At 34.6% G+C, this 14,444-nt stretch overlaps 1 protein-coding gene and 1 long non-coding RNA gene across 9 annotated transcripts; both read right to left on the bottom strand.

Annotated features, from left to right (window-relative positions):
* Positions 1–5,375: 5,375 nt before the first annotated feature.
* Positions 5,376–7,921, bottom strand: LOC110910212. Its single transcript, XR_002575938.2, has 3 exons — positions 7,751–7,921; positions 7,217–7,498; positions 5,376–5,941 (listed from the first exon to the last, which is right to left on the bottom strand). It is a non-coding gene; the product is annotated as an uncharacterized LOC110910212 (long non-coding RNA).
* Positions 7,922–9,721: 1,800 nt separating this feature from the next.
* LOC110912330 (protein TIC 20-I, chloroplastic) lies at positions 9,722–13,341 on the bottom strand. 8 transcript variants are annotated; one of them, XM_022157016.2, is made up of 3 exons: positions 13,207–13,341; positions 12,841–13,006; positions 9,722–10,510 (listed from the first exon to the last, which is right to left on the bottom strand). In XM_022157016.2, exons 2-3 carry the CDS (start codon positions 12,989–12,991, stop codon positions 9,876–9,878), a joined length of 786 nt encoding a protein of 261 aa, XP_022012708.1. In that variant the 5' UTR covers positions 12,992–13,006; positions 13,207–13,341; the 3' UTR covers positions 9,722–9,875. The 8 variants fall into 8 exon arrangements, with proteins under 8 accessions (XP_022012708.1, XP_022012713.1, XP_022012710.1 ...); XM_022157021.2 differs by having other exon boundaries at positions 9,722–10,507; XM_022157018.2 differs by having other exon boundaries at positions 12,841–13,003; positions 13,207–13,332.
* Between the last annotated feature and the right edge of the window lie 1,103 nt (positions 13,342–14,444).

Genomic DNA, 14,444 nt, shown 5'->3' with positions numbered 1-14,444 from the left:
GAAAAAAGATTCAAAGATAAAACAAATTCCTGGAACCAATATAGTCCAAGAGGCTAAAAAACCAGAAAGAATAATTTTACTTGAAATACAAAAGTTTCAAAAAATTGAAGAACTACTTGAAAAGGTTTGTTCAGAAAATCCTATTGATCCTGAAAAATCCAAAAAATGGATGAAAGTATCAATAGAGCTTATAGATCCTAAAACTGTTATTAGGGTAAAGCCTATGAAATACAGTCCACAGGACAGAGAAGAATTTAATAAACAAATTAAGTAATTACTTGATTTAAAATTAATTATTCCTAGTAAATCACCTCACATGTCTCCAGCATTCTTAGTAGAAAATGAAGCTGAAAAAAGAAGAGGAAAGAAGCCTATGGTTGTAAATTATAAGGCAATTAATACAGCCACTAAAGGTGACAGCCATAATCTTCCTTGTATGCAGGAAATATTAACTCTCTTAAGAGGAAAAACTTATTTTTCTAGTTTCGACTGAAAAAATGGTTTTTGGCAGGTACTGTTAGATGCAGAATCTCAGTTACTAACCGCTTTCACATGTCCAGATGGTCATTATCAATGGAGGGTAGTTCCTTTTGGATTAAAATAAGCACCAAGCATATTTCAAAGACATATGCAAAATGCTTTAAGAGGTTTAGAAAATTACTGTACTGTCTATGTCGACGATATTATAGTTTTCTCAAACTCTGAAGATAAACATTATTTTCATGTTTTATCAGTTTTAAAAACAATTGAGAGTTAATTGCCAAAATCGTCCCTAAGGTTTGGGCAGGTTTGCCATTTTCGTCCAAAATGACAGTTTTGTACCAAATTGCCCCCAACGTTTGTAACTTTTTGCCATTTTCATCCAAACCACTAACTTAGTTTATTTTTTCTGTTAAGTTGAGGATATTTGGAGGAAACTGGCAAATATAAAACCACAGGGACGATTTTGGCAATTTACTCAAACTTTTTTAAAAACGTTTGTAACTTTTTGCCATTTTCATCCAAACCACTAACTTAGTTTATTTTTTCTGTTAAGTTGAGGATATTTGGAGGAAACTGGCAAATATAAAACCACAGGGACGATTTTGGCAATTTACTCAAACTTTTTTAAATTTCTTTTATTTAATTAATTTTGTTACATATATAATAAAAAAAATATACATGCAATTTTTATATGAAAAAAATAATAGCTTTGTCACATAATTTTTATAAATTTTCATTCAACCACTAACTAAGTTAATTTTTCTATTAAGGCAAAGGATGTTTACAAACTCAGACAGAAATTAATTTCTATTTTTTATAAGATCAGTTTAATAAAAATAAAATCTACTTAAACCTTTAAATTTTGTAAAACTAAAATGCTGGTGACCTTATTGAAAAAGGTCAAATAAAAAAATCTTATCATATGTACCAAGTTTGTAATTTATCTTCTATTATTTTAAATTCGCTCCTAACTACTATTTTAAATTCGCTCCTAAGGAAAAACAGAAGCCAGTGCCCCCCCCCCCCCCCTATCAAACAACGTATCGTTACCAAATGTTAAAATTACCCACCAAATTGTAATTATAACGCTATGAACCAAAAGTTTCTTTACTCAAGCCACTCAGAATAAGTATTAATTAGTTACCCTCATAACCTTAATTAAATAAATATTTTATTTCTAGCAACATATTCATAGGTGCTCAACATATTTAAAAAATATATAACGTTTTACAATTTTTTTCTATCTCTACAACTGATAAATACTAAAAGTTGTAATCGATTGTTATGTGTTGCACACCAATGACGTTTTCTCTTTATAAAATTGATTTATATAAAGAAGCTGTAAATTAATTTCTGTCTTAATTTATAAAATATGAAACATCTTTCACCTTAACAGAAAAAATAAACTGAGTTAGTGATTTGGATGAAAATTTATAAAAATTATGTGACAAAACTATTAATTTTTTTTCTAAAAACTCCATGTATATTCTTTTTTATTATATATGTAACAAAAATAATTAAATAAAAGAAATTACAAAGGCTTTGAGTAATTTGCCAAAATCGTCCCTGTGGTTTTATATTTGCCAGTTTCATCCAAATATCCTCAACTTAACAGAAAAAATAAACTAAGTTAGTTGTTTGGATGAAAATGTCAAAAAGTTACAAACGTTGGGGGGCAATTTGGTACAAAAGTGTCATTTTGGACGAAAATGGCAAATATGCCCAAACCTCAAGAACGATTTTGGCAATTAACTCAACAATTGAAAAATATGGAATTATTTTATCAAAAAAGAAAGCTAATCTTTTTAAAACAAAGATAAACTTTTTGGGTCTTGAAATAGATCAAGGGACTCATTGTCCTCAAAAACATATTTTGGAAAATTTACATAAATTCCCCGATACTTTAGAAGATAAAAAACATCTTCAAAGATTTTTAGGTATTCTAACTTATGCTAAGAGCTATATTCCTAGACTCGCGGAACTTAGAAAACATTTACAGGTAAAACTAAAAAAGGATTATATATGGGAATGGAAACAATTCGATACAGATTATATCAAAAAGATAAAAAAAAACTTAACCAGTTTTCCAAAACTTTATCTTCCAAAAGAAAATGAATTCTTAATTATAGAAACAGACGCTTCTCATGATTATTGGGGAGGAGTTTTGAAGGCCAGAACAACCGAAAAAGAAGAAATATGTAAGTATACTTCAGGAAGCTTTAAACAGGCCGAAAGAAATTACCACAGTAATGAAAAAGAATTACTTGCGGTAAAACACACTATTTCTAAATTTTCTATTTATCTTACTCCTGTAAAATTTTTAGTCAAGACAGATAATAAAAATTTTACTTATTTTCTGAAAACAAAAATTTCGGGAGATAACAAACAAGGCTGTCTTGTCAGATGGCAAATGTGATTTTCAAGATATTCTTTCGACATTGAGCATCTTGAGGGGGGCAAAAACGTGCTAGCTGATTGCTTGACACGAGAATTTCAAAATACGTAAGCAATTACGTACTTCAAATGGCTTTGTATGCCTACCTTAAAAGCCTTCTCATGCCTATATAAGGACTTACAAATCTTTCAAACGGCATGACCCATCACTTTCACCACATCAAGAACTTTTCTTAAAAAAAATAGGGAGAATATAAAGGCTTTATGCCTAAAAGAAAAAATTCTTTTGATAGAATTAAAAGCTAGTCAAGATCAAATAGCTCTCTATGACGAAAGTCTAGAAACAACTGCTAATTCAGAGCAGGAATCCGCAAGGAAACAATCTGAATCTATTCCCTTTCAAACGGCAAAGGGTAAAGGAAAATCAAATCCGTTTACTCCTGTTGCTTTGGAAAAAAGCAAAAATAGAGTGAATGAAGATTTAAAATCTTCATCTAGCCCAAAAGCAAATGGCTCTGGTAAAGGCATATCAAATCCGTTGATGGCTGACAGTTTGCCAAAAACTGAAAAGGTCTCTCTCAGACCAAGTTACTCTTAAGTCACTCAAACAGCAGAAAATCTCAACTCAAGATTTTATGTTATCTTTGATGGTAAACACAGAAGAATTTATGAAGACTGGTCTATAGTCAAGAATTATGTTGACAAAACTGACTATCCCTTCAAAAAAATATGGGTCATTGTTACAAGCCCAACAAGAAGCCACCCGATATTCAGCAAACTTTGGGAAAAAAGAAATACCTTTAAAGGTAACTATTTTTTCTGAACCTTTGAAGCCCAAGAAAAAAGAAAGGGTCATTGAATTCAGGAACACTTTCTCAAAAACCAACAATAAAAGAAGAGAAAGAAGAAATAGATATTATATCTTTAGACGAATTCAGAACAATTTGGTCAAAGGCTAGAGCCCTAAGCCAAAACGATTTCGAATCCGAACATATTTACACAGAATACAGGGCTACTAAAAGTCTTATTATCTTTTGTCCAGGTGCAAGCACAGAACTAGTTTCTCTAGCATTTTCTGCTGGATTAGCGAAGTTCATTTACCCTTCTCCTAATTTACTTGAAATAAGTAATTTATCTGAAGGAGTGAAGAAAGCTATTAAACATTTTCGAAAGAAAATTGCCGCTGCAAGAGATGCAAATATCTTCATCAAGTGTAGTTCTACACTCCCTGACTGGTATCAAGGAAATTCCTTTCCAAGTTACCATCATTTAGAAATTGGTATTGCCAAAACAAGAACTGTCAACCCTTCAAGGGTTATGAATGAAGATTATGAAGACTATGAAAAATGGTTTGATATTAGAACAAAAGGATTTATATACAAATCCTAAGCAACCTACAAAAATTTAAAGCAGGAAGCTTTAATAAGGTAAATTATTGCAGCACCAACTGCATAATTACTAGCTATAGTGGAACTCCTTTACCTCTACATGAAAAAGAAGTTCTAGAAAGGATGGAGCAACGCATTATTTTCAATAAAATAGAAGCAGACCCCGTCACTAAAAAACAGCTTTGCAAAAAGTTACAACGCACAATTGAAAAACATCAGTGCGAATATTGTGAAGCATCTTCTTCAGAAGAAAACAAAGCCTCTGCTGAAAAAAGCAGCTATTCTTCGGACGAAGACACTCAAGAACTGGACCCAATACATAGGTTTGTCGACTAAATAAACGTCATCCATGACGATGGATTAAGCGCTATAATGGTCTTTTGTAAAATTCACTTCTACTATATAAAGAAGTTGAATTCTCTAAGTTTAGGCATCCCATCATTCGTATCCTTTCCTTTCCAACTTTTCTTTTGTACCTAGAATGTGTATAAGCGAGTAGACTCCTTGCTAAAGGAGAGTGTTATGTAAATATCAAGAAGTTCTTCCCTAGGGAAGAACAGTTATGAATAAAAATATCAGTTTCCTTTATCCAATATGTTCATCTTTAATATTTTGCAAAACCTGGAGCCCTGAAGCCACAAGAGTACCGTTTAGGCAGAAGACCGTAAGGAAGAATTGGTTGGGTTGGTCACTTGGAAAAATCAAATTAAAGATTTACTTAGCCGGATAAAGAAGAAAGGTATATTTTATTCTAACTGTTAAATTACTTCGAAATATTTACAATAATCTCTCCTTAAGCATTTTAATAAACATCTGTTTTATAAACATATACAAACAACAATCGATTAACAACTATCGAAATTAAATGATTTACTCAATCAAAAATTGTAGTAATGACTACAAATGAATGAATTTCGTAAATTTAAACTTATGAATTCTATATTCAAAGGATTGATTCCACAATTCAAAACAAATGATTCTAGAATCGTTTGCTTTAATCAACAAGATACTACAAGTCTTGTAAACATTTGGTTTAGTCTATATACAACAACCAAAAACAATAATAGTTCTACGACAAAATTTATAATCAAAATGAATAATTACAAAATACTATGTAAGGCATCTTTTGTCTACAAACTTTGGAAGGCATCTTTTGCCGTAGACAAACTTTGCAATGAAATTGTTAAATTCAATTTACTAGCACATGGTGTACTTAACTTTTGTCTACTACAAATTTGTGTACGACAAATTTTGGGCACAAGATTTAATGGTTTCAGATAGTAATTTATTTGTCATCCAATTTACCGTAGTAATTTACCGCAGTACCATTTCGCAAGTGGTATCAGAGCCGGTTGCTCTTTTTTAAAATGGTATTCCCGTACCATTGTCCGAACATGTTAAACTACTGACATTGGCTGACACGCGAGCCGGTGCCCGGAAGCCAAACTGAAACTAATACTACCCTGACATCCATCACCATACCAGTATTGTATAGGCTCAATCTGCAGTGAAAACTCCTGACAGAATCCAAGTTATACTTGTTACCGACTTAGATACTGACGTAAGCCCATATTTGCATAGGTGATTCTGGAAGTTGACTCAGTTGCTTGTTTACATCCTGTGTGAAACTACGACATACACTGTGAGTTTTACTTCCCCGTTTTCAAACTGTTTTCCTGTTTTACATGGGGTGAAATGCATGTTACATACATTCATAGGTGCACATATATACATGATATAACGTGAATTATCTTAGTAAACACTAGTACATGAAAAGTCCCCACAGACCCAAGTGATTAACCGTAGGCCGGTGAATGTGTAAATAGTACTATTGGTCCGACAAACCCAATTGCGATGGCCAGGAACGCCATATGATACATACGCAATTGTACATGTTCGAGCATAGGCTATGGGGTACTAGCCATAGCTACACAGGGGCAGTGACGTGGTGGTGGACCACGGGGTTAAGTTGACAGTCAAGGCTTCACTTGTGGGCTCGGTATATATTCAATCAAATGTGCCAAACTTGAACTATAATCTCATCTGTTTAATACAAACTAAAACAGTGAAACTCACCAACTATGTTTAGCTGACGTTTTTCCAAATTGTAACATGTTTTTCAGGCAAAACAAAGGACGAATAAGCTTATAGGAGTTCCATGTTTTGAGTATGGACAATACGTGAATAGAGGCATAGCTACTAGTACCAGATTACTTGTGGGAAAACTTAGTTGTAACTTACGTGTGGTTGCGTTAATAAATAATGTAAACGAAACACGTTGGTAATTGTATAATATAACATCTTTATGAGCAATGTGTCTGTTCCATGTGTCTGTTGCTCCCCGCGTGCGCTTCCGCTGCGAGTCGGGGTGTGACAGAATCGGATACTGAGAAACCACTCATAACAGCTTTGAGTGGTGATCTTTAGAGTCTAGAGTCGGACTGATTGGTGACGCTTGTATCTCGATACAAGTTTAGAATTTCCCTACGAATCGATCGAATGGTGTTTTTGTATCTCTATCAACTTGTAGCCTATGTGTTTCAATTGCATTCTAAATATCCTAACCGATACAAGTTTAGAATTTCCCTACGAATCGATCGAATGGTGTTTTTGTATCTCTATCAACTTGTAGCCTATGTGTTTCAATTGCATTCTAAATATCCTAACTGATGCGTACTTTGATTTCTATCAAGATACTTGACAATATACATTTTTAGACTTTAAACGGAACATACGCATACGCTAGTGGCTGTTTTGAACCAAATAATATCGTGTGTAAATATGTTTCACATTTGAAATAGGTAGACGGAAGAAATGAATATAAAAGGTACTTGATTTCAAGTATGTACGTAAAGGAATTACCAACGAACTTAATGCAGTTATATGTTTGAGATACTAAATTAATTTTCAAGAACCCCATACTATACAAACAGTAGAGTAAGATTCCGCACCTTAGACCATCCGGTATGGTTCCAAAGGGACCATCCGCCACGTCACCGCCAAGTGGGATAGGCCACGTTATCCGGTATGTAGAGGTGTGTGTGTGGGAGAGTGGGTCGTCGCCAGCGTCGGAATCTGGACGGAGGAGACGGAGCAGGGGGGTGAGACGGAGCAGGGGTGGGGCGGGGGGACGAGCCCCGTACCCAATGGTCTTAGACGATTGCAATGTTCCAAAAGCAATACCCTAATCGATTGTAGCAATGCCGACCAAGTTCATGAACATCCATAATAATCTACATACGAGTTACCGTTAAGACTTATACTTAGATTTTGGTATTTGCTGAATTTAAATTGTGTATCAATCACTTACTTTCAGCTGTTCATTATCTTAAAGCTTTAGGAAATTAATACTATTTAAAACCTTATTTCGACTATTATAACAAATCTTCTAGAGTTATAAATTCGTTTATAAATCGTTTAAACACACATTTAACTACTTTAAAGTAACTGTAACTTTAATGTGTAGTACATAAATAATAAATTACCTTGCTGGTACATCATCTTCTTCAACAGTTCGCTGAAAATCGTTTTTAGCAGTCGAAGTGTTATCAAACGTGAAATACCATCAACCGTTGTTAACTAACTGGAAGTGTTTTCCGGAGATGAAATGGTGAGTTTGAGAGACTTCTTTATCACCGAGTTGCCTTTCGTATGATTTTGACTCGAAAGGAACATAACTATGAAGTACGTGGATTCTATGTATATCTAGTTGGCAAGAATAAATCGGACTGTAGACACACTCTCGACGTGGCAAGCCCATGAGTAGGCACGTTTCAGTTCTCCGGCTACGTGGCTTTCAGGCCAATCTTCTGCCATAGATGTTTGTTTGATTTTTTTTTGAATGTTTTCATCAAATACCCTCATATTTAATATAAAACTTTATGTGATAAATCTTTGTTTGATTTGTTTTTATTTATATATTTATTTTTTTTAAAGGCATTTATATATTTAATTAATTAATTTCCTCTTTACACTTTTGGTTGTATTTTTTCATAATATGTTTCAGTCCCTGAGGTTTATATCTAATTTCAGTTTTAGTCCTCATTTGAAAAATGTCAACAGTTCAGCCCCAGTCTCTGACGTATTCAATTGCTCACAATCAAAACCCTGACACTAACAGACTGTTTGTATTTTAGTGAAAAAACGAAAATACCCCTAAAGTTTACTTACTATTTCAGTCTCCGAACGTATATTTCATATTTTTCTCTCCATATTCAAAACTCTTTCCTAATCTAGTAATTAACCATCAATTATCCTTAATTACTCAGCAATATTATGTTACTAACATCAATAACAATCCGTATCAAGACCTGTAAACAGAATTAAACTTCCTTTGAAATGGGTTTGACCATTAGAACTTCAAATGGGTTTGACTTTTAGAACCTGAGTTGGGATTAACTATTAGAACTTCAAGTGGGATTGAACTTTGCAATTCATATATCTTTTATTTTCATCATTGACAATAATACCCTTCATTTAACATGTCTGACTTAACTGGTTTTTAATTTTTGAACTGATGTGACACATTTCCAGTATGTTAGGAAGAAACAGGTGCATTTTTTAAAATTGAACTGAAATGGCAAAAATGAACAAACCACATAGACGAAAATGATAGTTAACTTTTTAATATTATTTTGAGTAAATTGTCATTTTAGTCCCTGAGTATTGGTCCAATTTGCCATTTTAGTCCAAATAGTTTTTTTTTTCTCCCTTGGGCCTCTGACTTTTCCATTCTCTTGCCATTTTGATCACATTGCCTAACTCAGTCTAAAAATCTGGTTATAACCAGAGGTATTTTTGGCATAACTGTTGTATAGTGATAACCAGGGGTAGTTTACAACGTAATTTATAAACTTCATAATAATTTATTGCCAAAAATACCCCTGATTATAACTTGGTTTTTAGACCGAGTTAGGTAAAGTGATCAAAATGGCAAGAAAATGGAAAAGTCAAGGACCCAGAGGAGAAAAAAAAAACTATTTAGACTAAAATGACAATTTGAACAAAATCTCAGAGATTAAAATAGCAATTTACTCTTTTATTTTCCTCAATGACTTGTGATCATTATTTTTTTCTAACTACACGGTTATGTTAACTTTTTCAGTAAAAAAAATTATTGAAAACGAAGTTGAATTAAAATTAGATTACTTTTTAGATCATTAACTATACCGAGAAACGCAAACTTCGATTTGAACTGAATGAACAAATTTGAATTCAGGTTTTGGATAATAGAATTGTTCTTTTGTGAATCATTTTAAATTAAATCTATGAACTTCGAAACGACACAGAATCAGTGATTTAATATAACCCGAAAATCGACAAACCCCTGTGATTACAAATTATTATGACACAAAAAAAAAAAAAAAAAAAACTAATGATTAGATTGGTAAACTATGTATTGCTTCGGGCTGATATTTCCTGGTCATTAAACAGTTTTAACTTTCAACTTTCAGACATATCTGAAACACATAAATCTAAAAATAACTTTTTCAACATGTAATCTGTGTCTGATAACATCACCACTAAACATTAAACTAAGATGTGATTTGAATGTACCAAAAACACTCATAAACCATTGCTTACATGAATGAAAAGAAGCAATCTGGCACCTTATTCATACGGGATTTGAATATACGCGGCATCAGAAACAAACGGGACATCAGCATACATCCCAACAAGACAACACCGAATGCACTCCAAAACCGTGAAAAGGAAAGCAAACGCAAAAGCCGTCCAAAAATGCATTCCAACCTTACCCCAATACCAGGCGCGTGGAAGCCAGCGCCACACAGTTCCCGTCACCTGCAGAGCGATTTCCAGTAACATCCCCGTCACCACATGGAATCTAAAAAAGTGGGGCCACTCTTTTCTTCTAACAACCGCCAGGTAAGCAACTATGAAATATGCGATTAAGAACCAGCTTGGCAAACCCCCTAGAGCACTTAAGAAAGGGTAAGTGAGGAACTCGAAACTTTCCAAGAAAGGGTGGAGGTGATAGGCGGTTTCTGCATACATCCATGTTTCATGAAGCGGCATTAGGTAGGGTAAGCATGCTAAAGTTCTCCAATACCATCGCGGTTTTTTCTCCATTGGGGGGTATTTGTAACTGAATGCACCAGCATCCTTTGATGCTCTTGGGGATACACGTCTTCGAGATGATGTGGGCGGTGTTTTGTGTGTGAATAGACCTAAATGCCCATAGAGTGGAGATGAGGTAGCAGATAGATGAACAAGTGGACCTCCTGCTATCAACAATGACCAAAAAACGTAAGTAATAAATCTTGCATTGATCATACAGCCATAGATAAAATATAGTAGCCGTAGTGGTTGAAACATGCTAGGTTGACTAAAGGAAACAATTTTTAAGTTCTTAGTTTACTTCTACTAAAAACTACATGATCATGGACTTACCAAGAGAGTTACAAACAGAAAAGCAAAACCAAAATACGCGTGTAAAGCCTAAGTTACACACATACATGTTTGTTCACGATTTTCTTCATGAAAGCACACCATATCTTCAAATATGTTTGTCCCGAGCATGACCCCCCATCTATCTATCCTAGTTGTATATATAAGGGGAGAAATGTTGGCAGGTTGAATTAAATGAACCCGAACATGACCCCATCTATTTATCCACATCAAAGACATAAACCCTAACCCACACACACTTAAAAAATGAGACCCATCTATCTAAACAAGTCAAACAGGTTGACTGGTTATTAATGGGTTGTAGTCAAGTTGTAAACAGGTTGGCGGGTTGGGTTGTAAATGGGTTGTAAGCATTGCTTTTAAAGGCGCGAGGCACTTCGATGTGTTTTTATCCCAAAAGCCGATGCACAATGCGAGACATTAGTTTTGAAAAACTTACTAAATTATTTATTGTGATAATATTTTGACTTTTTAACTTCATGCCCTGCTTGCGGTATGCACATATAATGTATATATGTGTGGCGGGGGCAAAAGTGAAAGTGCACTAATTTTAATTTTATTTTACTAATTTTGTGAAAATAACGTTAAAAAGCTGAGGACGGTTAATCATGCATCATGTGGTGGCGTTGATAGCTAAATGACAAAAGGGTACATGCACTAATCGGTCTTTGTCCCGATTGCTGAGTGTTATGTGCCTTATGTCCAAGGCTTGATGCAAAACTACTATCGAGCCGGGGGTCTCACCGGAAGCAGCCTCTCTATTCCCTACGGGGTAGAGGTAAGGTTGTCTACATCTTACCCTCCTCAGACCCAATCTTTGCTTTGCTATTGGTGGGTGGGATTTACTTAGTATGATGATGATGATGATGATTTTAACTTGTTAACTTAAACACTAAAATATAAGATATTCCCATCATCTCTGACAAAGTTGTAATAATAGGGATTAATCGCCGATTAATCGCTAATATGTACTCTACCAATTCGATTCCACATAATCGGACCATAAAATCGGTAATCGGTCAAAGGCAGTCGAAATTGGTCCTAATTGGACCATAAAATCCGACTTCCACCCTCATATTCTCCGAAGCATTTGACCTAATATGTTAATATTTGAATATTTAAGTGCTTGATTTGTTATTTTTAAGTTTAATTGTTTATATTTGAATTTGAACTACACTATGTGAACTCTGAAGTATTATACTCATATTGATGTGTGTGTATAAGGTTGAAAAGTTACATAGAAAATTCCAATCCAATTAATCCCTAGTCGGTACTAGGGCTGCAAATGAACCAAATGTTTGGCGAACAATTCGTTTGTGCTCGTTCGTTTAATAAATGAACGAACACTAACAATAAATTTGGTTCGTTTAATAAATGAACGAACACTAACAATAAATTTGGTTCGTTTAGTTAAACAAACGAACATGAACAGAGGCCGAGTTCGGTTATTTTCGTTTATGGTTGTTTATGTTCAATAGTTTATTAGGGTTTTAACAATTATATGTTGTTTGATACATCAAAATTGCCACTAAGGTATTATTATTTACTAAGTAATAAACTATTTAATCATCTTTATCAAGATTATGTCAAGTATGTTTGGATGATTAGGTTAGTATATCTAGCCATCTTGGGTGGTTCTAAGTCATGTCTCTGATGACAGAATTGTGTTAGTTTTTGTTAATGAACATTTTTTTGTATTCGTTTGCGTTCATGAACGTTCGTTTGTGTTCGAACTTCGACTGTGTTCATGAACGTTCGTTTGCATTCGCATATATCCAACACCTAAAATTCACAAACAAACACGAACATATTCATTTCCTTAATGAACAAACACAAATAGAAAATCTCGGTCAGTAAGTTTTCGTAAACAAATATTTTCCTTAACAAACGAACACGAACAAGGCCTTGTTCTTGTTCGTGTTCGTCAGATTCGTTTGCAGCCCTACCGCCTGATGGATGCATTTTTAAACGAAGGTCTGCATCGAGTTGTAAATAACTGGACTTATGAGATAGGCTCGCTTCATTTACATTTGACTTATAAGATCATTAACAAACTTGTGTATGATCTGATAAGTCCAATGTAAAACAAAATGAGGCACTGGATTATAATATTTAGCACAATAAACTAGCTTGAGACTAGACAAACCATGGGGAGATAAAGATCTCAGCTCCTGATGAAAGTTGAACGAACTCCTGACGCGCGGATGAAGAACGCGGTCAGACATCGACTTCAACGGCTTGGTCTTACAGGCCTTGTACTGCCCCAAATGTGTTGCATAACCACCATTCAAAATCATATTGGCCCAAACCTACTACACATCGTAAAATTCAATTGCCATTAGGGCTCAGAGAGATGATTTTGACAAGGAACAAAACTATAAAGTATGAAGATACAATTGAGGACACGAACAACAGAACTAAATTCTCAAATTTAAGGATTCAACGAAGACCTAAATCTAGGGCAGTATTTATCTAAGAAATATACGAGTTAAGAAATGATAGAAGAAGTTACTTGTTGATTGTTCTTCACCTGGACGGCGATCGCAAATGACGGTAGTAGACGGCCAGTCTCCGAGAACAAGTTATCACCAGGGTTTTACCTACACAAGATAATGTCATACAGATTTCTTTTTTATTTCTTTTATTTTATTTTATTTTATTTTATTCTTTTACGAAAAAACACCCCGTTACTTCAATACAACTTTCCGTGCAAGACTACCGTTAAACCGTACTTTTTACAATGAAGCATTGGAGCAATGTTTTAAAAACCAGTATTTAATCATATTGAATTGGACTAAAAAATAATTCAACCGATTAAACCAGGCTAACTAATTAACTCTACAATACCAACATGAATGCCAACCAACAAGTTGCTGGAATGAATAAATGTCAGAAAAATATTAAAAACTACACATTATAAATCACATTCGAAAGAATACCCCCAAAATAGATTAAAACCCACACAAAATATGCCGGTATCAAAATTTAATAGTGACACGTGTTTTCACACATGTCAAGACCTCCCAACAATCATAATACACTATATACACATGGAGTCCTACTATATATATACATGATTACTAATAACTACTAAGTAATATTATATACCAGTTCAAAAGAGTGAAACCAGTAGCAGCACAATGGTTTACCTGAGATATTGAATCAAACTAGAAGCCACGAAGTGGTGAAGACGAAGGGATGGAAGTGATGAAGAGTTGAAGACAAAGGAATGAAATGATGAATGATGCATCGATTGCACCGTGTACCAAGGAAGATTGATATGTGCTAGCTTATGGAGTAAACAAATGGGCCTAATGAAACTGGAAAAAAATAACCCAAAATTTACCTTGGGCCGGTACCGGTTTACTGGTTCAAACCGGTATTTCGCATCCTGCCGGCGGTACGAATCGCATGCCATTTCCAGGTTTTACCGGGGTGTTTCGTATCGGCTTAGCATCCGGAATCCGGTATTACCGGTATAACCGGTCGGTACGAACGGGTTTTTAAAACATTGGTTTTAAGTTTTAAATCCTAAAGTTGGTGGGTGTGGTATAAAGCCTCTAGTGGTTTTATCACGGCACATCAGCGCCATGTCACATAGGGGCTTTAAAGCCCCTCCCTTTAACTTGAATGCAATGGTTTAAAGTCTCTTTAAAACCTAGGGTGCAAACGAGCCGAGCTACTCGCGAGCTAGACTCGAAAAAAAGCTCGAACGAGCCGAGCTTAAACGAGCTCGAGCCCGAGCCTAAA

This window comes from Helianthus annuus, chromosome 5 (genome assembly GCF_002127325.2).
Source record: "Helianthus annuus cultivar XRQ/B chromosome 5, HanXRQr2.0-SUNRISE, whole genome shotgun sequence".
Taxonomy (NCBI): Eukaryota; Viridiplantae; Streptophyta; class Magnoliopsida; order Asterales; family Asteraceae; genus Helianthus; species Helianthus annuus.
This window is presented reverse-complemented; position numbering and strand designations above follow the sequence as displayed.